This window comes from Saccopteryx bilineata, chromosome 7 (assembly GCF_036850765.1).
Source record: "Saccopteryx bilineata isolate mSacBil1 chromosome 7, mSacBil1_pri_phased_curated, whole genome shotgun sequence".
In the NCBI taxonomy this organism is placed as follows: domain Eukaryota; kingdom Metazoa; phylum Chordata; class Mammalia; order Chiroptera; family Emballonuridae; genus Saccopteryx; species Saccopteryx bilineata.
The window spans coordinates 92060327-92085780 of record NC_089496.1 but is presented as its reverse complement, the minus strand read 5'-3'; the positions used below and the strand labels follow the sequence as shown (position 1 = coordinate 92085780).

The following is a 25454-nucleotide window of genomic DNA, read 5'->3' as shown; positions in this document are numbered from 1 at the left end:
TTCATTGGGGCATGGAGAAGAACCAACCACTGGCATTGATGAGGGCAGCAAGGATGGGCGGGAAGGAATTATCATCTGTCTGCTGCGGGTGTACAGATTACCAATACTAAACCATTTCTTTTACTTAATTGCTTCATGTAAACCAATAATACAACTTCCCCTCATTAGCAAGACAAACCATTAGAATTAACCGCATGATATTCACTCAACAGGGAGCTCAGAACGAGCTGCTTAGAATTAAAAGCATATTTTTAACACTTCTATTTTCCAGAGTGTCATCAGAAGAGGAGGGTGAAAGCATTAGCTACTGTTATGATGGCCTATCTTGTACTAGACACTGTGGGAGGCACATTACAGTTGTCTTCCTGGTTAATTTTAACTACAAGTCTGACGCTCAGAGAAGTTAAGTAATTTCCTAAGGTCACACAGCTTGTAGGTAACAAAGTTGAGACTGGAATTCATGCCTGCTTGCCTCCGATATCTTTATTAAGTTGTCTTCCCATGGAAAAGAAAAATAAACTCTATTATCAACGAACCAGCAACACTGACTAGGGATGGGTAGAATTTGGTCCTTTGTGTATGTAATAAAAATAACTCATGGCTGGCAAGGTTAGTAATGGTCTCGGAGATCATTCAATAGCTACTTAGAATGAATCCATTTGTCTCCAAAATGCCAATGATGGTATGTGTCTTTGGGTAGTAAACTTACGAGTAATTTTTCTAATCCTTTCTTTCTATTTTTTTTTCTGCATTTCCCACATTTTATGCAATAAGTCTGTATTACTTATCACTTTTATCATCTGAAATGCTAGAAACTCTTAGAAAAAAAAGAGTATTGATTCCTCTTTGGTCATGGCAACATCCTTTGCTATTATTATACGTGTTATTCCTGCACGTATTCGCTACATTTAAATATCAAAACTATTTTCTAATGTGATGGATTTAAGCAGGTACTCTGCACTGTGCCCTTGTCCCAAGGTTGTCAAGGATGTTGTTCATCTGCGAGTCTGCGGGGAAGAAGGATAGTTACTGAGACAACGCCAAACCTCTCATTTGGTTCTTGCGATTGCCTATATAAAACATGGTGATGTTTTCCCAAAGGGAAAGCACGTCTTGTATAATGGAAGACCTAAAGATCTAAAGCAAGAGGAAGGCACACTAAGCTCAGGTGAAAGCTGCAGATGATAAATCAAGAGTGAGATACAAAATATGGCTGCCATCTGAGGAAACAGTTTTCAAATAGTAGTGATCAAATTAAAACTTCCCCCTCTTTTCATTCTGGATATAATCCCAAGGGGGAAAATGTGCAAATGTTACCAGGATTAAATTTAAATATTGATGCTCCATCTCCTGCGTACTACCTTATTAAAGAAAGTCTAAGGAACTCGCTGGGGGAAATATTTTTTCTGTTTTATAACTCGTTCGTATTTGTGATCTGACTTGAAATTTATTGTTTTAAATCCAGAATGAAGTTTTTAAAAAGTCTTTTTTGCAGTCACTTATATTCCCCTGAAAGGGACCTCATTCACTTCTTTTGGGACACTGAAGGGGAATGATGTGGATTCTAAATTATAGAGAAGTTGTTCTTATTATTTGCTCTTAATTTCAACCTATAAAATATTATTTTATACAACTTGATAAAGACCTCAACGATCACCAAAAGGAATGCAAGATCATTTCAGGAGTCCCCCACAGACTGCCGTGTCCTCAGTTGAGAGAGGTCTCCCATTACCTGAGTTCGTTAACATTAGCCACACTCTTGGCAAGAATCCCCTTTTCCCGGCGAAGCTTCTTGATCTCCAGCTTGAGGATTCTCATGTCCTCCAACCTCTGGTTGTACTGGCTCTCGCCTTTGTTCAGCACGGACTGTTGGATCTGGACCTTCTCATAGAGCAGAGCCAACTCATCATTGCGCCGAATAAGCTGTGACCCGAGGATATCTCTCTCGCCGATGACCTAGAAAGAGGTAGGGAAGGACATGGCCACCAGGGGGCAGAACATCTCACTTTTCATTATAGCAGCAGCATCCATTCAGTCGATGAATATGCAACCTCTGCCCACTTGTACTAGGTACTCAGTGGGTGGGACACTGGAAATGACCTGCTGGACAATCAACACTGCACTCCTCCCACGAGGGTTCCCAGTCTTGTTAGAAAGAGAAGGAGTACAACAAATAATCCATAGTAATAATAATCCAGTAATCCTTGGCCCGTGGGTGTTTGGTTGGTTTTTTTCCAGCTCCTTATTTTATAAACGCTTAAATTTGAATGACTTACAGTGGACTAGCTCTTGCCAAGTTCCATTATTCCTTACACCGGCCACTTCTTTCTTTTTAACCTGGCAGATCTCTGAAAGCATATACATTTCTAACCCCCAAATTACGTAATTATTAATTGCAATTATATTAGAATGTAAGCTCCCTGAGAATAGGTATCTTATGTTCTTATTGGTCAATATATCCCCAATGACTAGAGGAATGACTGATACATAGTAACTACTCATAGATGTGACTTGAATAAATAAATATTTCATAGTTAAGCAACAGAAGATAAGCCTCTGCTGTTGTTCTTCCAATAAACTGAATGGAAGAGCTTGGAGAAGAATGAGGATTTTGAAGAGTTGGATCAAGCAGTTGTGTCTGCTGACGAGGCCTGTGGGTCTGGTGAGGAGATGTTCCTACCTGGTCTAACTCCTTCTTCAGTCTCAGCCTCTCCCCATCAGCCTCGGTAATAATTCGCAAGAGTTTCCTCTCTTCGGCTTCCTGCAGTTCAATGAAGTGTTTGGTCTCCAGGGCTTGTTGTCTCAGCTTCTGCAGCTCAGCCTGACAAAGAGCAAAAGATAGTGACAAATTTCACTATGTAACAGCACAAACCAGGACTGCAGGGTCCAGATTTTTAGATGTACGAGTGTGCTTCTCACACCTTCCTCTGATGTTTTGTTTAACGTGGTTTGATCACTCTCACAAGCACAAGCTTCATATGCACACACACACACACACACACACACAGCCTGTAAAGAAACAACAATGCACATTACAGTGATCATGTTTATTCTATGAGTTGTGCCCCAGGGGGATTTTCATCATTTTTCTATATATGTGTAGCAGGGGCCTCATTGGTATTCAGTGGCACTTCTCTTACCAGCTGTGCATGAGGAAAATTCACAAGGAACAGTGCAGGAGAAGATGTGGGGGTGAGCATGGGGGGCATCTTTGTGTGTACCATCTCCTGTAATGGTCCTAATACCATCACCACATCAACTACAGAGATAAAGCCCATTTCAAGCAAAAATTAAATTAATAAAGATAACAGCCAATCATCTATCTTATAAAACATCTTGATGGAACAGAAGAGATGTCATGGTATAAAAAGATACATAGGTCCTATGCCTAAGAAGCTTCCAATCTAGATGAGAAGATAAATTATACAAACATTATGCAAATATTAACAATTCCAGGCAATAAGGGTTCCATTTCTTTATTGTCACAGTGAGTTGATGTTACAGGAGGTCAGCAGACCGGGGTTGTCAGGGTAACTTCCTGCATAACATCAGATCTTGGAGCTCTTGTGTTTACATGGAAGTCATAAGAATGATGGAGAAAGGGTGCTGTGGTCTGTAAGTTTCAGAAGGAAAATTCCTCTCATCAAAGAATACATTCACTTCATCTCCACAAATATATTTGCAACCTAAAATATCCTAGGCATGATATTGGGTATTTTGCATAGCTACTCTTACCTCATTGTACAAAGGCAATTACAGAAGCAAAGAAAAGCAAATTAGCTCACCCAAGGTCACACAGCTAGTAAGTAGCAGTGTTGAGATTCCAACCTAGATCTCTTGATTTCAAAGCTATCATCCCATAACAGTTCCAAGTCAAGTACAGAAGATGAGTGAGACATGGGGAATTCCCCATCCACTGGAGATGATAAATGTAACCAACCACACTACAGTGTAGAGATGCAATGTACAGTGTGGAAAAAATACACGGGAGTAAACAGGAACAAGTTCCTATTTCTGCCTGGTGTTTAGATAAAAGAACCAGTCAGGGCCTTGGCAGGTGACAGATATTCCCAAAGTGGACAGGTATGTTATATGAGGAGAGTAGTCAACAGTCAGGTTGTATGAACAAAGGCACATGCAAACTATAAAGAACCTGGTGCATTCACCAGTCAGCAAAGCATCCCAACTGGCTGGATTAGAGTATGTTAGGTAGACAGCAGCAGAAGGTAAGGCTGGTCAAACAGCTGAGCCAGCCTGGAAAGGGCCTTGTAGGCCACACTCTATAGAGTACAGACAATGGGAAGCCACAGAGGTCTCCATATTATAAAGGAAAGAAGAATACATCTTTGAGAGGGTCCGTGCCCCAATGGGAAAGACAGGTGGTATCACAGACCAGGTGAACACAAGAAGAAACAAATGGGAGGAGAACCTGCTTTCACCCATGCGGGGCATCACAAAGGAGAGGACAAGACAATATTAAGGTTTCAACTTTTCCATGGCTTTCAGATCAGCAAATGACAGTGAAAAGTAATAATGTTTTTCTTTCAAGGCAGTATCAGGATCCTTCTCACCCTCATCCATCCAGAAATGTCACTGGGATGCTCAAAAAACTCCATATTTGCAAGTGCCTGAGAACGAACCCAACTCTCATTGAGGTCTGCCTCTAATCCATGAAGACCGAGAGTTACTAACTCTATACCTCAAACTTATCCAAACAGTAGAAAATACTGTGCACCCAGTAACGTACAATGTCACGGACAAAATGCAGTCAGCTACTATAAAATCAAGGGCTTCTCTTATGACATTTTGTTTGTTCATTCATGAAATATATTTTGGTCCAAAGATATGCAAAAGGAAATACTTATTGAGAAAAGATATGATCTAGTATTCACCACTTCGGGGATTGCCTGTTAGGAAAGCAATTGAAGAACCAGCCTTTCTATTTCTACGATCATTTAAGGTGACAACAAAGACAGCAATAACATACCTGCTTGGCTCCTGCTTTCTTTAATAAAACTTTTCTTTTCCCAGCTGTGCAACATTCAGTTCCCTGTTCCTAAGTGCCAAGAGTTGATCAGAATCCATCAGCAGAACAAAATGAAACCCCTGTTATATTAAAATGCAATCAATGATGTGGAAAAGTGTCTGTCTAGAATGTAAAATCATTTATGCATTTGGCATCGCTGGGTGTTGTTGTGGGGTTTTTTTTATAATACATCAAAATTCTGAATGGTCTCCTTATGTCACAAATTTATGGGCTGTAAACAAGATGTGTCATTAGATGTTGGCAGCAAATGTTAACATCAACAAAGTACCTTGGGTCTAATGCATTTAGCAGCTGTAAGTCTGAGCTGTCTCACCCAGAGAAGATGGGAACAACTGCACTGCACTGCGCCCTTCAAGCGATGTCGTAGGTGGAGCCCAAGATATTGGCACTTCTCAAAGCTGATCAGAATCCATCAGCAGAACAAAATGAAACCCCTGTTATATTAAATATAACCCCTGTTATATTCTGGTGATATAAAGTTGTAATACAATGACTGGACACACTATTTGGTCACTGCCTCCATAATTATACAATTCTCTGGTAGGTGTTTTTGGAATATGCATCATCTTATTTGGGTACAGGCATGCCGGTAAATCATATCTCCAGAACTGCAATTGTGGGAGTTTCACTCCTTCATACGTGATCCTGACATTCACTGGGTTTCACAGACACCATCCATTTATATCTAACAAACAAATAGAACTACATGAAGCCTTCTAACCATAAGAATAAGTAGGCTTTTCTTCTCTCTCTCTTTGTGACAGTCCCCATCTGTATCATTCTGGAGTTCACTGAGTAAAAGGATGTGGTGCCCTGGAGCTAGTCACCAATGTGATGCTGAACCCTGGACATAGAGAACTTAATGCTGAATTATTCACCAAGAATCAAAAGAATCAAGTGCTGTCAGATTGATGTGGGATGACTGGGAGGTGACGAGACAGAATTAGGGGCTTGTTAGGATCAGAAGGCAGAGACTCCAAATGAGATGGCTCTTTCGGTGCTGATGAAACAAGACTAGGACAGAATGGGCAGATGAACACAGAGGCAGCCACATCTACAGAGTACTATTGACGTTCTGTCATGACCATAATATGCTGACAATGGCTAGAATCCTGAGAAGTCAGTAGAACCTGGTAACAGCTGAAAAGGGAAAAGAAACATAAAATGGGCAAGATTTTTTCTTTTGAGGATAAATGAGAATGGGGATGACTTATCATAGGCAATTGTTTATCTGTTGGCTTCGAGAAGTTGTAAATTGGGTTTTCCTGTCTAAAGGCATCTCCTGGTCTACCAAACAGGTGAAAGGGATTGCCCTTCTGGGAGGGTTATGTAACCTCAGAGCTTTGTAGAACTCACAATAATAAGCTAAATGTCTCTTGGAGCAAAGTTACTAGAAAATCTTCCTTTTCCCCCAGGGTTTTTGTTTGAAAACCTTAGATGCATGAAATCCAGAGCTGTGTGGATCATGATTCAAATTTGAGGCTAAAAGAGTCAAGAGTCTTAAGCTCAACATTTGAGCTGTCATATTTCTCTACAGAATGTCATATGGGCATAACGATAGGCCAAAATTATTTAGTCGAAGCACCATTGCAAGTCACCCTTGGATAACCTCAAATAATAAATCAAGTTGGCATCCTTTTTCTGTAACTCATTTTTGCCTTAATAGGAAATGCTGGGGGGAAAGGTATCAGAGTTTCACAGTAAGTCCAAAGCAATCATCTTCCTATAACTGATGACCTAAAGCTATCTGGACCTAGGATTCCCCATTCAGCACAGGCTCTCCAGAGCAGAAGCCCTTTAATCATCTTTCATGTGCACCAGCTCCGCTGGACCAGGACCAAAAAACAGGGCCCTATTGCCCTTTATTTTATTCTCGTATGATGCTTCTTTGGAGCTATATGTGTAGATGTGTAGATGCCTGGTGATGGAATGCATAAGTAAAACAAATGTTAAGCAAAAGCAAACTCTAAAGAATTAGGAATAATTGTTCTTTTGCATAGGACATTGCTTATTCTAAAGCAAGATTTGTAGAAGGCAATGAATTCCACCTTGGACCTCATTATGGGGTAATAATTAATCAGGTGAATAAAGCATTACTTGGGAAAGAAAGAAATGAGGATCAATATCATCCTGGAAAAGGATAGAGTGGGCCAGATGAAGTTATACTGAAGCCTCACTAACACGGGTCCATGAGACCTATAGGTAAAGCAATGTTTAGAATAAGATTCTTCCAAAAAACTCAAAGATAAATATACCCGTTTCCACCACAGGCTTCAGGGCAGAACAAGCTATCTTCTATAAAACTATGCCCTTTGAACGAGAAGAATAAGGGCAAAGATGTAAGATAGTATTTTCAAATTTTAGAAAGTGTGTTTATTTTTAATATGCAAAAAAATTTTAATGCAGAATTTTCCATTCATTTTCTATCACAAGCTGGAGTTAGGAGATGAAAGTCTCAAACAGGTAAATGTATCAATTACCATTTTTTTTGGTTAGGTACCTTTGTTATATTTTAATCTTCCTCAAACCAAATGGAGTACTAGTTCTATTTCCACGGAGACCTATCTGTTAGTTGACAAAAAACCATTTTGAGAGCGCATATCTCAATCAATGGCATCTTGGAATCAAGAATGTATGGAACTAAATCTGTCCAACACAACATACACATTTTCAAGATAGTTCCTATCTTTGAAAGCTAATTATGTGCAGAAACCAAGGTATTCAGTCTCTTGTTTGTTACAGATAGTTCCTGCAAGTGGCTTTTAAGCATCCAGGAGTATTCTCCATATAGATTTTCAAAATAAAAGTGGCATGTTCCTCTTTACAGTTCCTTTTTTAATTCTTTGGTCAAACGGATTAGAAAGGAACTCGATTGGATTGGATTGGATTGGATTGGAAAAGGAAAATGCATTAGGCTTAGTGAATGTGTATAGTAAAATATTTGGTTTGAAGATTTGAAATGGTTTATTCTTGAAAGTGGTCCTTATATTAGCAGGCATAGAATGCCCTAAAAGACTTAAATGTAAGCCGTGAAACCATAAGCATCTTAGAAGAAAACATAGGCAGTAAGCTCTCCAACATCTCTCGCAGCAATATATTTGCCAATTTATCTCCACAGGCAAGTGAAATAAAAGACAGGATAAACAAATGGGACTATATCAAACTAAAAAACTTTTGCACAGCTAAAGACAATAAGAACAGAATAAAAAGACAAACTACACAATGGGAGAACATATTCGACAATATGTCTGATAAGGGGTTAATAAGCAAAATTTATAAAGAACTTGTAAAACTCAACACCAGGAAGACAAACAATCCAATCAAAAATAGGCAAAAGAGGCCCTGGCCGGTTGGCTCAGTGGTAGAGTGTCGGCCTGGCGTGCAGAAGTCCCGGGTTCGATTCCCGGCCAGGGCACACAGGAGAAGTGCTCATCTGCTTTTCCACCCCTCCCCCTCTCCTTCCTCTCTGTCTCTCTCTTCCCCTCCCGCAGCCGAGGCTCCACTGGAGCAAAGATGGCCCGGGCACTGGGGATGGCCCCTCGGCCTCTGCCCCAGGCACTGGAGTGGCTCTGGTCGCAACAGAGCAACGCCCCGGAGGGGCAGAGCATCGCCCCCTGGTGGGCAGAGCGTCGCCCCCTGGTGGGCGTGCCGGGTGGATCCCGGTCGGGCGCATGCGGGAGTCTGTCTAACTGTCTCTCCCCATTTCCGGCTTCAGAAAAATACAGAAAAAAAAAATTTTTTTTTAAATAGGCAAAAGAAATGAATAGACACTTCTTTAAAGAGGACATACAGATGGCCAATAGGCATATGAAAAAATGTTCAACATCACTAATCATTAGAGAAATGCAAATTAAAACCACAATGAGATATCACCTTACACTAGTCAGAATGGCACTCATCAACAAAACAACACAGAATAAGTACTGGCGAGGATGTGGAGAAAAGGGAACCCTCCTGCACTGCTGGTGGGAATGCAGACTGGTGCAGCCACTGTGGAAAACAGTATGGAGATTCCTCAAAAATTTTAAAATTGAACTACCTTTTGACCCAACTATCCCACTTTTAAGAATATACCCCAAGAACAACATAAAACTGTTCCAGAAGGAGAAATGCACCCCCATGTTTATGGCAGCATTGTTCACAATAGCGAAGACCTGGAAACAGCCCAAGTGTCCGTCAGAGGGCAAATGGATTAAAAAGCTTTGGTACATATATACTATGGAATACTACTCAGCCATAAGAAATGATGACATCAGATCCTTTACGATAACATGGATGGACCTTGATAACATTATACAGAGTGAAATAAGTAAATCAGAAAAAACTAAGAACTATATGAACCCATACATAGATGGGACATAAAAATGAGACTCAGAGACATGGACAAGAGGGTGGTGGTTATGGGGGGGGGGGGTAAAAGGGGGGGAAAGGGGCACAAAGAAAACCAGATAGAAGGTGACAGAAGACAATTTGACTTTGGGTGATGGGTATGCAACAAAATCAAATGTCAAAATAATCTGGAGATGTTTTCTCTGAACATATGTACCCTGATTTATCAATGTCACCCCATTAAAATTAATAATAAAAAATGTAAACTGTAATTGAAAAAAGAAAAAAATGAAAATAAAATAAAATATAGCTTTGTAAAAAAAACAAAACAACGGTAAGTCTTAGTGTGTGTGTGTGTGTGTGTGTGTGTGTGTGTGTGTGTGTGTATATATATATATATATATATATATATATATAAAGTCAGAGATGATTCCCTGGAGGAGTAGCTGCAAAGTTCTTAGACCCACAGACATACACTGAACTATGAACCAGTTTGAGGGCAAATCAAGTGAGGACAAAGCTTGATGCCCAGTAGCTAGTAATATCGCAGGCAGAAAAGATATGCATGAGTGAAGCAAACAACAATCAGGAGCAGCGGGACAAAGTCTTGCCAGCATTGCCTTATAGAGGCCCCAGGGACGAGTGTGGCAGGGTTGCTGGGTGTGAGCACCAGGGCTGGCTGTGGGCTGTGAGTGTAAAGGGTGTGTAGAAAGCCTGAACACTCCAGGACTTCTTGAGCACAGCTGACCTGCTAGATTCCTTCCACCGAGGTGGCAATAGCTAGCACAGGTGAACTAGGTGCTTGTGCATCTCCACTGGCCCCCTCCCCTCTCTACCTGGGAGCACCCCTTGTAAGGTAGCCTGACCTAGAGGTGATATAGCTCATCCTCCTGGTGCCTTGGGTGTCCTCCCTGCCCCTCATTGCCTTCAGTGAGCACAGAGCCCATCTCAAATGGGTTAAATAGAAAGACTATTGGTCCATCACTTTTATCGTAAGATCTACACCTTCAGTGTTTCCTTTTCCTTCTCTATCCGCTGCTGTTCCAGATGTAACTTCACAAGTGCTGACTCTTTGGCAGAGATTTCTTCTTTCAGATGGTCTACCTGATGGGTCATAATCTTTAATTTTCTCTTCATTTCTGTTATTTCATCCTAACAAAATGAAAGAAGAAATATTTGAAAGCGAATTAAATAGACATCACTGTCCCCATGGAAATTCAATACACATTTAAGAACTTTTTAGAGAGACTCTCTCAAAACAATTGTCTCCTGAGTGGTTATGACTGGGCTCTTCCTTTGTATGTTGTGCCATCACACTCAAAGTACTTTATAACATGAACTCTCAAAATACTCTCGTGAGATAGATACAAAGTATGCATAATGAATATGCTCCCCCACCCCCCCACCCACCCACCCACCCCCCGCACACACTCTATTCCTCATTTTACAAGAAAAGAATTGGAACTACAACATTGTAACTGAAAGATTACAAAGCAAATCTCAGCAATTAAATGACAAGAGTATGCTGCTCCCCTCTGAGTCACAGCAGCTATTAGAAGTTTTAAAAATTAGGAACAGGAGAATGGCAACTCTACATAATAATTAAAGCAGGACCATGATCTTCATATCCTATCAAGTTATGTCATTTCCATTTCAAACAATCTGAGAGTTCTGCACAGATTCATTGTTTTCATATGAATTCCAGGAGATTATTTCCTTGATCTATTCTAAATTCTATCATTAGGATAACAGACATTGCTTTCAACCCAGGATGCAGAGCAATCAAAATATAAAGACATAAATATATTCTGTACCTGGGCTTCAACCAGATTTTTGCTGTACAGATTCCGGTCTGACCTCAAAGTTTCATACAGGTTCTGTTGCTGTTTTATTTTCGTCTCTGATTCAGCAATTTTTTTTTTGTAGTCCAAAATCTGCGTTTCACGAACTTTGATGTCTTTTGTGTTCGTGAGGACCTGGAGGAGAAATTATACAAAGATGGTTAAACAGCCCATCTGTGGTTATCAGGTCAGGACACAAAGATTTTCATCTTAGGAGAGCTAGTAGAAATGCCAGCAGTCAGAAAATCTGACTGTGGCTATAATCATTTAAGTACAACACAGAAATTCAACCCAGCTGATTAGGAGAAAACATACATTTTATCCACTCTGAAGTCTTGCTCAAGCATGAAGGCTTATTTTGTGATCACAAGAAGGGAAAATAAAGAAATTCTTTCAATTTTGAAAATCTCTTTTGACCACCCCAACTACCAAGAAACGAAAGGAGAAATACAAGGCACGGGCTTAAACAGATCTTAATATTGATACAAAGCACTAAGGAAGATAAGAGGGAATTTAGCTGCTCACGTCTTTATAAAGTTAAACACAAGAAAGAAAAGTGGCCTTTGAACATTGATAGCAATCATAACACTGTCTTGCCAGTTTTAATCTTTTCCCATCAGGGAAACTCAAAGGACTTCATAAAACTGTGTCCTATTGTGCACAAAACACTTCCAGGAAAGATGAGATCTAAGTATAACAGTGTTAGATTCAGGGAGTGCTGACATGCTGGGGCTGCCAAGAGTGTAACTATTGAAGGAACAGGGAGTGCTGATAGGGTCTCTGTGACGCCGAGAACAAAGAGTTCAGCAACATCCTGCATTTTATGAGTCAGAGACCCTTATCAGAAGTTTATGTTTGAAATTCTCCACTGAGCAATACACCCCCCCCATAACTGCGCACGACCTCCCTAGCCAATAGCTAACAGCCACATCAGCTTCTGTATAATACTTACTCAACCTAGATAGCCACCCTATAAAAAGGAGCCATTTTAGAAACTCAGGGCTGCAGTGTTCCCCTGTGTGGGTTACCTGCAGTCCCTGCGCAGGTTTGCGGGGCTGCAGTGTTCCCCTGTGTGGGTTGCCTGCAGTCCCTGCGCAGGTTTGCGGGGCTGTAGTGTTCCCCTGTGTGGGTTACCTGCAGTCCCTGCGCAGGTTTGCGGGGCTGCAGTGTTCTCCTGTGTGGGTTGCCTGCAGTCCCTGCGCAGGTTTGCAATAAAACTTACAAAATTCAATTTGGGTCTGCTGTAGTCTATCTCAGTGGGATGTAACACATGGAGGCCCCAGTGAGATAGACCGTGTAAGACCCCTCCTCACGGAGTGGGCTGCAGCAGACGTTGGCAGCTGGCCAGCCTCCGGCAGTTGCCGTTTGGAAACTGAATTTGGCTGATTCGAAACATTTGGAGTCTCGAGACTGTTTGGTAAGGAAGCTTCCGCTTTGAATATTTGGAAACAGAGCTCTGGTTAGAAAAGGGTATAGTGGAGCAGGCGGGACGCCACCTGATTTCTCCCCACCTGGTTGGTCGGGGAATGCAGGACTCTGCCTTCTCCCTTTGGTTTTGGTTTAGAAGTTTTGTTTGTTTTGTGTGCATATTTGGTTTGTTTGTCTGCTTCGCCCATTGCTTCCTCACAGGATTCCTTCGAGAGACAAGGACCATGGGTCAGGGGCAATCTGCTGCCCTAACGCCTCTTCAGTGCTTGCTTGATAACTTTTCTGATTTCTCTCGCAGGGCACGAGACTATGGGACTCCTGTTGATTCCGCCATGTTGCGGACTCTTTGTGAACTAGAATGGCCAACTTAAGAGCAGACTGGCCAAACCAAGGATTGCTAGACCCATAGAAAACATAGAGAGTTTAGCATACTATCACCAGCACCCACCTGCAGGCAGGTGGCATGGTCAGTATGCAGCCCAGTATAGCAGCAGAGGTAGAGAAAGAAAAGGCAGTCAGGCTGTAGCTGGCTGCAGGAGAAGCGGCAGGCTCCCCTCACAGTTTCAGGCACTTGCCCCTCCCCCTTGGGCACCGGCTCAAGGGCTGCGCCACTGCTTAGTCAGGCAAAAGATAACAGTGCAGTAAGCTAGAGGCTATCATCACCTTGCTACAGCCCCTGCCCTCCTCTGCTTTGGCTCCGGGGAATCCCCACCTCCGATCTGGAGCCAGACCCGAGGAGAAGATTTAGGGAATATGGCCCCTTCTAAACCCACTGCTTTAGCCATAATAGAATTGTATAGTCTGTCAAATACAAAGACTTCCTTTTTGTACCAAGGATCTGTTGTAAAAAACATTTTCTATGTTAGAAATGTATATGTTATTTCAACAGTCTTTTGTTAATTCTCCTTTTCATTTGCTATTTCATAGCCTGTGATGTTAAAATTTTAGTTTAAATATTAGGGGATATATAGTAATTCAGTAATTGTTAATTTTTCAACGTTAGGTCACAAAACCCAGAGTAAAAAATATTACTATTGATTGGCTTAATAGAAGAATTCTTAACATAATAGGTAGAAAGGAGAACTCTAGAGACATAATCCTGAACCTCCACCTGATTTACCACCACAGATCAAATCTTTTCTTTCCTCGGTCTAATACGCTTCTTTAAATACAGGATTCCCAATTTTGCTCTCTTAGTCAAGCCCCTCAGTGAGATCTTCTGAGCATGGCTTTTAAGGTCTATAATGACCAAGGAAGTAACAGAAAAGGCAAATAAGACCCAAAAGAAGTCAGGAAATACCAACTTTTGGCTCCAGCGCCCTAAGGGGCTTCATAGCTTTCATCAAGGCCCTGCTCCAGAGTGGAAAGAAAGGTCATTGAACTGAAGCCTGCCAGGCTTCCCGGCCCCACCGGTTGACACACCTGTGCTGTGGAAAGAGGGACATGAGAAGGTAACCTAAGGGACACCCTTGCTCCATAGAGGGAGGGTTTAGTCTCTTCTAGCCCTGCTCCAGCTACCTGTGACCTGACCTTGCCCAGTATGCTGGGAATTGCCACTGAAGGCCCAAGGACATCGTTCAGGAACCTAAGGTATTTCTTCCAAGTAGCAGATAAACTAATCTCATTTCTTGTAAACACAAGGGCCATCTACTATGCCTTGCTTGAATATTTAAGTTTTATTTATCCCTCAAAGATCTCTACTGTGGGTATTGACAGTCTGATTTTATTGCTTTATTTAATGTTTAGTATCTCCTTTATTTCTCTTAGCTCAATGCCCCATGCCTATTATAGGCTGGGACCTGCTGCTAATTCCAGCTAGAAGCAGTGGTCACTAGGACTTAAACTCTAACTGCAAAGTGTAGAAATGTAACACCCTTTCCCTAAGTACTTGCAGGTTTTATAGGTTACTCAGCAAACTGTTCAAAGACTGTCTAAGAGGCACTTCTAGCAGTACACCACCCAAGGACTGACTCCCACGTAGACGGGTCCACACACCATGATCCTGACCACTCCCATTACTGCCAAGGTAGAAGGCATACCCACCTGGGTCCACCGCAGCCGGCTGAAGCTTGCAGTCCCAGCAGAGACACCTTTGTGGACAGCGAAGACTGACCCTGCCAACCCTTGTAAGCTGACCCTGAGAAGGACAGCATGCCCTGCTTCAGCCACAAACCAGAAGTTAACCGGTCCACGCATGGCTAATGCCTAGAGAAACTCACTAAGGACCTCCTTTTAATTAGACTTTGGGGAGGGAGGGAAACTAAGGTAAAGGAAAGCCAAGTAAGTCATCTTAAGTTTTGATGCATGTACTGCTATGAGTCATACAGAAAGGGGGTGTAGGTCCTTTGGCTTACTAACTTAATTGTCACTAAAGGTTAAAGATTTTTAAATCAAGAGTTCTGACTAGAAAGGAATTGTATGGTTTTGATAATAGAAGGTATAAGGTATAGAAATACTTTTGAAAGAAAAAGGAAAAGCATGTTGTTATGAAGGCCAGTTATTTCTGGATAAGAAAGTGCATAAAAGTTGAAGGTTTATGTAAGTTGCAGAAGGTTTGTGTAAGTTGCAGAAGGTTTGTGTAAGTTGTAAGAAGGCAGAAAGAAATTAGTATAAGAATTTATTCTCTTCATCCCCTTAGCTCACTACATTACTTACTGCTCTTACCGGACCCCTCGTTTTGCTTATAATAGGGGGGTCACCATTAGTCCGTATATTATCAACTGCCTCACGCAGTATGTACAAAAGAGAATTCAAGCCATAAAGCTTGTAGTACTAAGGGCACACTATCAGCATGCCAGCATATACTAGGGAGGACCCCTGACTCAATTAGCTTATAGCTACAGCTAAAGTAGAAAATTCTCATGAGCCCCAGCCTTATACCATTCTCCCCACTGATGAAGAATCAAGGGTTTGATTTATGCCCAAAAGAGATGGGGGAATGTTAGATTCAGGGAGTGCTGATATGCTGGGGCTGCCAAGAGTGTAACTATTGAAGGAATGGGGAGTGCTGATAGGGCCCCTGTGACGTCGAAAACAAAGAGTTCAGCAACATCCTGCATTTTATGAGTCAGAGACCCTTATCAGAAGTTTATGTTTGAAATTCTCCACTGAGCAATACCCCCCTCCCCTGTAACTGCGCACGACCTCCCTAGCCAATAGCTAACAGCCACATCAGCTTCTGTATAATGCTTGCTCAACCTAGATAGCCACCCTATAAAAAGGAGCCATTTTAGAAGCTCAGGGCTGCAGTGTTCCTCTGTGTGGGTTGCCTGCAGTCCCTGTGCAGGTTTGCGGGGCTACAGTGTTCCCCTGTGTGGGTTACCTGCAGTCCCTGCGCAGGTTTGCGGGGCTGCAGTGTTCCCCTGTGTGGGTTACCTGCAGTCCCTGCGCAGGTTTGCGGGGCTGCAGTGTTCCCCTGTGTGGGTTACCTGCAGTCCCTGCGCAGGTTTGCGGGGCTGTAGTGCTCCCTTGCATGGGTTGCCTGCAGTCCCTGCGCAGGTTTGCAATAAAACTTATAAAATTCACTTTGGGTCTGCTGTGGCCTGTCTCCTGGGATGTAACAACAGCCTCCTTTCTGCAAGTACGAAAAACTGAGGCATAAAATTCCATGGAGAGTCAGTATGTCTCAACAAGCAATCCATACAGTAGGAGTTACAGAACCATGACTCTTGGCTGCAATGTCCACAGAAATTGATATTTTTATGGACAAACTTCTTCAAAAATTCCTTAAGTAGAAAAATGTTAATGAAGAAAACTGATTCAAACACAGAACGGCCCTGGCCAGTTGACTTAGTGGTAGAGTGTTGGCCTCGTATGTGGATGCATGGGTTTGACTCCCAGTCAGGGCACACAGAAGCATCCATCTGTTTCTCCATCCCTCCCCTCTCACCTCTCTCTCTCTCTCCCTCTCTCTCTCTCTCTCTCTCTCTCTCTCTCTCACTCTCTCCCTCTTCTTCTCCTCCCCTCCTGCAGCTATGGCTCGATTAGAGCAAGTTGGCCCTGGGTGCTGAGGATGGCTCCGCAGCTTCCACCTGAGGAGCTAAAAAATGCCTCCAGTTGCAACAGTGGAGCAAGGGCCCCAGATGGGCAGAGCATCACCCCCTGGTGGGCTTGTGGGGTGGATCCTAGTTGGGTGCATGCAGGGATCAGTCTGTCTCTGCCTCTCCTCCTCTCACTAAAATAACAATTAAAAAATAAAAAACAGAACTATAGCATATAATGGAGAGAATCTTGATATATCACTGAATTTCAATGAAGTTTTTTTTTTTTTTAAGCAAGAAGGACAGACAGGGACAGAGATGAGAAGCATCAACTCATAGTTGCAGCCCTTGAGTTGTTCATTGATTGCTTTCTCATGTGTGCCTTGACCAGGGGTTTCCAGCAGAGCCAGTGACCCCTTGCTCATGCCAGCGACCTTGGGCACAAGCCAGCGACCTTTGGGCTCAAGCCAACAACCATGGGGTCATATCTATGATTTCATGCACCAGCCAGCAACCCCGCACTCTAGCTGGTGAGCCCACGCTCAAGCCGGATGAGCCACAGTCAAGCCAGCGATCTCAGGTTTCAAACCTGGGTCCTCTGCATCCCAGGTCAACTCTCTATCCACTGTGCCACTGCCTGGTCAGGCTATCCTTTATATCTTCAAATAAACACTTTTTAAAGTTTTCTTGGACTTATAATGAAGGAGAGATGAGATTACATTTTAGCAAGTGCCTTTTCAGCATTAATTATTTTGTAGCATTTTTTTCTTATTGGGTCTACTGATTTGATTTCCCTGTGTTCCTTTTACAAGTGTTTTAATTTTAGTTATTTATACATAATTCTGTGTGTCATAATTTAAAATAAACGTGAAACATACATTTTTTTTTCTTATTTACTTGGACCTTCTTTCTCCCTCACATCAGTCCCTCATTGATACATAAAGTAACCAGGTTAACAATCTAGTTCGTCTTCTTCCACGTTTGTCTTTGAATTCTGCATATTCTATTTAGGGCCAGTAACATCATCATCATCATCATCATCATCATAACTAACATTTTTTCAAGTACTTTCTATGTTCTAGGCATTTTCTATGTGTGAACTCATAGAATCTTCACCACAATCTGGTAACATAAACATTATCATCACCCCAATTTGCAAAGAAGGAAACTGAAGTCAAAAGAAGTACTATCATTCACAGCTATTCAACTAGTACATTGTTTCTTTTCTTTTGTTTTGCTTTTGGGGGTTTGTTTTTAATTTTTAGCAAAATGGGATTTTCTTATCTATACTTTTTATGCACCTTGCTTTTTATCAGTCAATAATACTTTGTGGAAATCCGGTGGAGGAGCTCTAACTCATTCTCTTTAAAGGCGGTGTAATGCCATACAGTGTGTGTGTATCATCATATGCTCAGCTCTCCCCTCTGACGAGCATTAGCTTGGTTTCCATTTTTCCACTACTCTGAACCATGCCACAATAAACATTTTAGTACATATGTCCTTTTACTTATTTCACCTGTGCTTTCACTTCTGTTGGGATGGATTCCCAGGAGTAGCTATGACTGGCTCAGAAGATATCTATCTTTCTAAACTTTAATAGATATTGCTAGATTGCTTTCCGAAATGGCTGTTAACACTTTACGTTTCCATATCACCAGCAATAGTTTCCTTAATAGAAAACTCTCCTTGCAGTTTCAGGATAAAGTCTCTTTGGTCATACTGGGTGATTCTTTTAATGTACTGTTGAATTTAGTTTGCTAGAATTTCATTCGGGATTCTGCATACATCTTCATAAATGATCTAAGTCTATCACTTTCCTTTTTGGCTCTATTTTAAAATCAAGGTTTATGCTAGTTGCAAGAAATAAATGGAGTCCCTCTCAATTGATTTAGTCATTCACTCACCCATTTAATCATTCCCCAATGAACATGTATTGAAGACTTATCTACAGCAGGCACCGTGAAAGCATTAGAGATGTAAAGAAGAGGAAGACCATTTCCTGCTCTCAAGCTCACCTCTAGTGAAGGACTCAACCATAAAATGGATAATCAAGGAATGGATACCACTAGTAAACTGAGATACACAGAGTGTTATGAGAAACTCAAACATTGGAAGGTTAATGGATCTGAGGAGGGTCCTACCCATCTTACTGAAGCCGTTCATATTTGGGATTTACGTAATTTGTGGGAATTGCTTCTGCTTTCTTATTCCTCGCCCATTCCAACCTCGGGCCCCAAGTTCTCTCCTAGGTCTGTGCTCTTTATTCGTCATCACTGCAGAAAGCACGGGTGGTGTCAGAACAGCAATGCCAATCGATATCACCCCAAAGAACACAAAGTACATGAACAGCACTTTTTCTAAATTAACAAAAGAAAAAATATTTTATAGCCTGAGAATTATCTGATTCTCAAAAGTCTGAAGAAACTCAATTCTATAATCATTAGGCCCTCAGGAACAATGTTGGAGCTAAGTGTCTCTCCACTTTTTTTGGTGGCATCTCTACTTGCTGATCTTTCTACATTTTCTACTTCTTCTTGAGTCAAACCTTGATGTACATACAAATATTTGAAAGAATTGTCTGTTTCAACCAACTTTTTAAATTTATGTGGCTAGAGTTGTACAACATATTTTTGTATGTTTTTACTATTTTATTATTATTGTTTGCAATCATCACTTTGTGTAGAAAGAAAATGGCCCAAAGTTGGAATATATACAGATTCGGTGGTAAATGGGCTTGGAGGGCTTGGAAAGAACAAAATTAGAAGACAAGAAGGTCTGGGGAAAAGGCATGTGGGCAGATCTGAAATGAAAAGAAAACCCATTCATCGTGTCTTTGATCCATATCTATTAATAGATTCCTTAAAACGAGTGGCAGGTGGCCTTTCAAGATATGACCCCCTAGTAACTAAAATGAAATGAATGTGATACCTGAATAAGGTATCCACGACTGGATCTGTTATTTTCTTGATTTTTTTTTAAAAGAAAGACACTATCTTGGCCTAAAATTTGATCTTTCTATGAACACAATCACCCTCTTTGGGGTCAGTGAAATGAATAGATGGAAGATACTTTGAACTGTATAATCAGCACTCAGAATATCAAGCAGCACGTCAGAGAAAAAGGAAAAAAACCCTTCAATCACTCTGAGAGATGTTATAACAAGCATAATTCTTTGCACAGACAGAAGAATGCTCCAGAGAAAGGATGCAGCCAAGGGCACTTCTTTGAGGGGCAACCAACTAGCAGGGTCCATCTCTCCGCAACAACAGTACAACAGTGCATAAAATCACAATTTTGCTTCTGCATTCTTGAAGCTGGGAGTAATGAGAACCCATCATGATACCAAGAAGGTCAAAGGCATTCAACTTAAATGAAAACCAAAAAAAAAAATATTGAAACCAAGGGAAAAGACAATTCACAAGCCGTTTGGTTCTGTTTGTTGGGAACCAATTTGTTTTGACAGAAGTCATTCAAAGCAATGTCACAAAGAAGTTCCAGTCCTGAAAATTCATTACAAGTGTGGGGTGTTAAGTAGGAGCAAAACCTTCCATCAGCAAAATGTCCCCCTGTTAAAAAATGGTTTATCAGAGAATGGTTTCTCAGCTCTGGGGCTGGAGTTTAATTAATTGATTGCACTTCAGATACCTCAAACCAACTCATGAGATAAATCACACCCAAATATAGAAAGTTTTATTACAGCTGGAGAGTTGGAGCTCCCAGCATTGGTAGGCCCTCCTTGGAAAAGCTCAGAAAATGCTTACAGTGCAGTCTCAGGGCACAGTCCCCGTTTATAAACTACTCCTGCCTTCTCCTTTTCTGTTAAAACAATCTGCCAATAGAAATAAGACTGAGATTGAAATCAATAACATATGCCAGAAAGCGGCCACCTAAGTCAAAACATCATATGGATGGAGTCAGGCTAAGAAAGTAGGTTACTGAATTTGGATCCCGTTAACTTGCATTTGATGAAATATTAGTGCAATAATCGCTCAGATAAGTTTTTCTGATTCAATGTCATTGGTTTGAATGCTGACAGTGCCTTTACCTTCATCATGAAACTAGAAAACTCACTCCGAATAAAAGAACCTAGGTGCCCAGGCATGTGAAATTTTAAGTGTTGTTTTTCTTGCTTTTTTATTCTATCCTCTATCTTAAATGTATAACAGCAGATCTATATTTCTGGTTTTCAGTAACATATTACATTATATCAATATAATGAGTGATATAATGATATCTACCTCAGAGGGTCATTATGAGGATCTGAGTGAGAAAATGCATACTTATGCCACCATATAGGTGTCTCGCATATCATAATCTAATCATTTAATAAATGTTAACAGAATATCATGATAGGTTAACATTATGTCATACTGTATTATCAGTACTTAACAAATCAGTTTAATTTTTTATGGTTCAAATTCAGTTCTGCAGGAAAACAGTGATTCAAACTTCACTTCTTTTATTATAACACAAAAAGCTGCTAATTTGTATCTGGCCCTAGAAGCTCTTCTTCAGGGTTCTAGCCTATTAAAGACACTCTGTATAAAACTTCAAATAAATATCAAAGAAACAGGAGCTTCCTTTCGTTCTGAAGTGCCCATTCAGTGAACAGTCTTTCTTTGATCTTTGGCTTTCCTCACTTACTTCTAAGTCCTTGAAAGCACATTACTATTCATTCCTTGGGACCTCTGTCTATAAGAGGTTTGCTTGGCACTCTTATAGGAAAATAAGCAGAGAGCTAAGAAACTTTTAAGTAGGGAATTCATTGTGAAAGACTGCTCTGGGGCATGTCAGGTGTCTGGGAGGAAAAGTCCAGAAGTTTAAAATTTAAATAGAATAGGAGGGATCCTAAAATGGACCAAGTACAGAATGTGGGAAATGCCCCTCAGGTTTAACCATTAACTAGAAATGGCTCTACCTAGAATTTGTAACAGTTCAGAAGCAGAGTAGATATGATATGGCAGACCTCCATTTATAATGCCATATCTGATGTCTCTTAATTTATCCGAAGAGGGAAGTTTAGAGAGCAGCAGAAGAAAAACCATGAGGATAAAAAGTGCTGAAACACTGCAGTAGATTATTTTATGGCTCCACAAATATTCACTTCCACTCCCTGCCCCCCACTCCATGGAAGGAGTCTCGTTCCCCTTGCTTTTGAGGTTAGGACTGGGCATGTGACTTGCCAGAGCCAATGGGATGTCAGAGAACATTAGGCAAGTAGAGAGCTACGAAATGTCCTGTGCTGTTGGGTTTGTCCTTCACATTCCTGCTTTTCTCCATGAGAATACAACAGATCCTGGAGGATGAGAAACATATAGAGCAAAACTGAACCGGAGCCCCAGCCCTGTGTCAAACCTGAGTAAGCCCAGCTTAGATCCTCTGACCACCTGGGCAACTGTTGGTATGAGAAACAAGTGCTTCTATTGGCATGCCAGTAAGATTCGGTGGTTGTTTACTATGCAGCAAGACTATAGCAAATGTTGACTGACAAACACATAAGAAAAGGTTTGGGATTCTGAGCATTCCAATTACGGCACAAAAGGGGATCTTCTTTCTCTTTTGCGAGTGCCAAGTTAAATTAATAAAATGTAATGTTGGGCTTTCAGCATCTAGATTTTACCTTTCTTTCTCTACACACACACACACAAACACACACAGAAGGCAAATGTTGATACTGTTTTTGTAGCCCAAAAGAAAGAAGAGACCATTCCAGAAGTCACTCACACCTAAAATAGCTGAGTATAATTCAGTAGCATTGTCTATCATGGCAACATGTATTAGATTTAAAGGGAGGGCAGCCTGACCAGGTGGTGGCGCAGTGGCTAGAGCGTCGGACTGGGATGCGGAAGGATCCAGGTTCGAGACCCCGAGGTCGCCAGCTTGAGCGCGGGCTCATCTGGCTTGAGTGAAGAGCTCACCAGCTTGGACCCAAGGCCGCTGGCTCCAGCAGGGGATTACTCGGTCTGCTGAAGGCCCACGGTCAAGGCACATGTGAGAAAGCAATCAATGAACAACTAAGAAGTCGCAACGCGCAACGAGAAACTGATGATTGATGCTTCTCATCTCTCTCCGTTCCTGCCTGTTTGATCCTATCTATCCCTCTCTCTGACTCTCTCTCTCTGTCCCTGTAAAAATAAAGAAATAAAAATAAATAAATAAATAAAAAAATAAAAAATAAAGGGAGGGCAGACCCATGGTGATAAGCATATTATTGAAGAAGTTCCTATAGGCACCTAAAAGTACCGTAAGTCTTTGACCACTTAATTCATACATCTAATTATGCTTTTCATTCATTCTTTCAAAAATATTTCAGTACATCCCTATTTAGCAAATAAGTCTGTCCTCAAGGAGCTTGTAAGTAGAGCAAGGCAGACACACAAGTATCGGTAAGTTCACACAGGAGTTCCTCACTGCCAGACAGGGGGCCAGGTACGGAGCAGTTAGAGACGACTTTCAATAAAGCTCTTTGGGAAAAGTGGGATATGATTTTGGGTCCTTGAAGGAAGGGCAAATTTTTATTAATAATTTTATTTGTTCTTTTTGGGGCAGAAGAAGGATACTAAAGTAATACATAATCATTTTAGAAAAATCTCTACATATAAGAAGCACAAAAGGGAGAAATTAAAACAATCTGTATCCGTGCCACCCAGATATAGCCACTATTCATATGTTGGTATATTTCCTTTCACTCTTATTTCTATTAAAATTTTAAAAAAGCAACTAGGCTTCTGCTTTATCTTCTTGCCTAATTCTCAGAGAATACCTTCATCACTGTAGATAAAACAACACACACACACACACACCTTTCTTCCTGGGCAAGTCTCTGTGACGTTCTCCTGTCACCAACTTTGCCTGGAACGTGGTCGAGCTGCATGCACAGGAATCCTATCATCTCCAGAAAATACAGTGTGTCCATAAAGTCATGATGCACTCTTGACCGGTCACAGGAAAGCAACAAAAGACGATAGAAATGTGAAATCTGCACCAAATAAAAGGAAAACCCTCCCAGTTTCTGTAGGATGATGTGGCAGCATGTGCGCATGCGCAGATGATGACATAACACCATGTATACAGTGGAGCAGCCCACGGCCATGCCAGTCAAGATGTGGACGGTACAGAGAAAAGTTCAGTATGTTCTGTGGCTCACTAAATTCGAATCCGTGACCAAAGTGCAATGTGAATATCAGCATATTTATAACGAAGCACCACCACGTAGGAATAACATTACTCGGTGGGATAAGCAGTTGAAGGAAACCGGCAGTTTGGTGGAGAAACCCCGTTCTGGTAGGCCATCAGTCAGTGACGAGTCTGTAGAGGCTATACAGGATAGCTCCCTAAGGAGCCCTAAAAAATCTGTGCATGAGCCCACATCGAACCGCACTGAATAAGTATGAAACTGGGAGAGTTTTCCTTTTATTTGGTGCAGATTTCACATTTCTATCGTCTTTTGTTTCTTTCCAGTGACCGGTCGAAAGTGCACCAGGACTTTACGGACACACTGTATTTCCCCATTCCATCTCCGATGTGGGCCTCAACTCCACTGTCAGAGACCAGCTGTTGTAAACTGGTTTCTAGTCCCTGACTTCTTATCTCTCATCTTCTCTTTAATCATTTTCATCTTGAATTTTTCTCCCTCTACATTCCAGAAGTACTACTCAAGTGTGCACTCCATGGTCCATTTCCACACATCAACTCTGTTCTTCACTCACTCCAATGGGGATTTTAAATCCATCGTTGTTTTCGTTTTGTTTGTTTGCTTTCAGTCTCTTTACAACTGTTCCTTATTTTGTCCATCTCTCTCTTTTTGTTTCATCTTTGCTTTACCCTGGAGGTGATGTCACCTTGGACTTGCAACCCAGATAGTAGTCCTGTGTCCTACTGGCAGCACCCTGTCCTTAACAATGACAACAAAAAGTCTAGAATCCCCATTCTGTAAGCTAGGAAACCCAACATCCACCTAAAATATCAAGAATGGGGGGCGGAATTATATTTTTCCCCTATTGATTATGGCTTTAATTTCCTGTTTCTTGCATTCTGTCCCCTTTCTGGGATGTGTTTGCTACCTCACTCCCGCTCCCACCACCACCCCATGCCTGCCCCCCTCCAAAGTGCAATCCGGCCACAGCAGGGATGTATCAGACTGTCACTGAAGGTCTGAGGTTCAGTGAGGAACTTAAAATCAAGGAGTGTGGGGCGTACCTCCGGGAACTCCCCACGGGTCCTCTCTTCTGGAAGAGCCCAACCTACTGCTTTCATGTTTGTGTTGTCTGCTCTCCTCTTTCATCTTTTCAAATCACTTCCCTATTTCCTGTTCACCACATTCCCTCTCCTCCCCAATCTCTGTTACTTTTTTTACTTTCCTTGGTTTTACTCTGGTTCATTGGGACTCACCTTTCAAATCAATGCAAGGATCAAGGTGTTTTGCTAAACAAACACTATTCATTATTACATTAGGGGAAACCCGACACTAATTTTTGTATATTTATACACTTGGAGGAAGCCAAACCTTTTCTCTGCATTTGCTCTGTTAGGTTGGGCCTTATGAAATCACCAAGCGTCAACTGTTTTTCCCCTATGAAAATGGTTATTTCAAAGGGTTCAACCTGAAGATCTTCCCATAGAGGAATTTTCAGAGCCAGGCTTTTACCCTGGGGCCTCCAGAAGCCATTCTCTTTCTGTGGTTCAAAGGCATATTTTTCCACAGGTGCCATTAACCTGCTTTTTCCTTATTCATCTTTGAGCAGGGTAGGATTTATTGCACCCAAGGAGTAGCTCTGTTAAGGTAGGTCCAACTTTTAGTATCACAGGATGGTGCTGGAGTCTACTTTC

The 25454-nt window shown here is 41.5% G+C and overlaps 1 protein-coding gene across 2 annotated transcripts in view; it reads right to left on the bottom strand.

The window, feature by feature from the left end:
- The window catches only part of CFAP58 (cilia and flagella associated protein 58), a 123562-nt gene that overhangs the window by 59917 nt on the left and 38191 nt on the right, over nucleotides 1-25454 (bottom strand). For both annotated transcript variants that reach the window (XM_066239191.1, XM_066239192.1), the window contains exons 10-13: nucleotides 11191-11352; nucleotides 10382-10528; nucleotides 2681-2821; nucleotides 1733-1956 (exon numbers count right to left, since the gene is read on the bottom strand). In XM_066239191.1, coding sequence (XP_066095288.1) covers nucleotides 1733-1956; nucleotides 2681-2821; nucleotides 10382-10528; nucleotides 11191-11352 — 674 coding nt within the window. The remainder of the gene's footprint in view (nucleotides 1-1732; nucleotides 1957-2680; nucleotides 2822-10381; nucleotides 10529-11190; nucleotides 11353-25454) is intronic.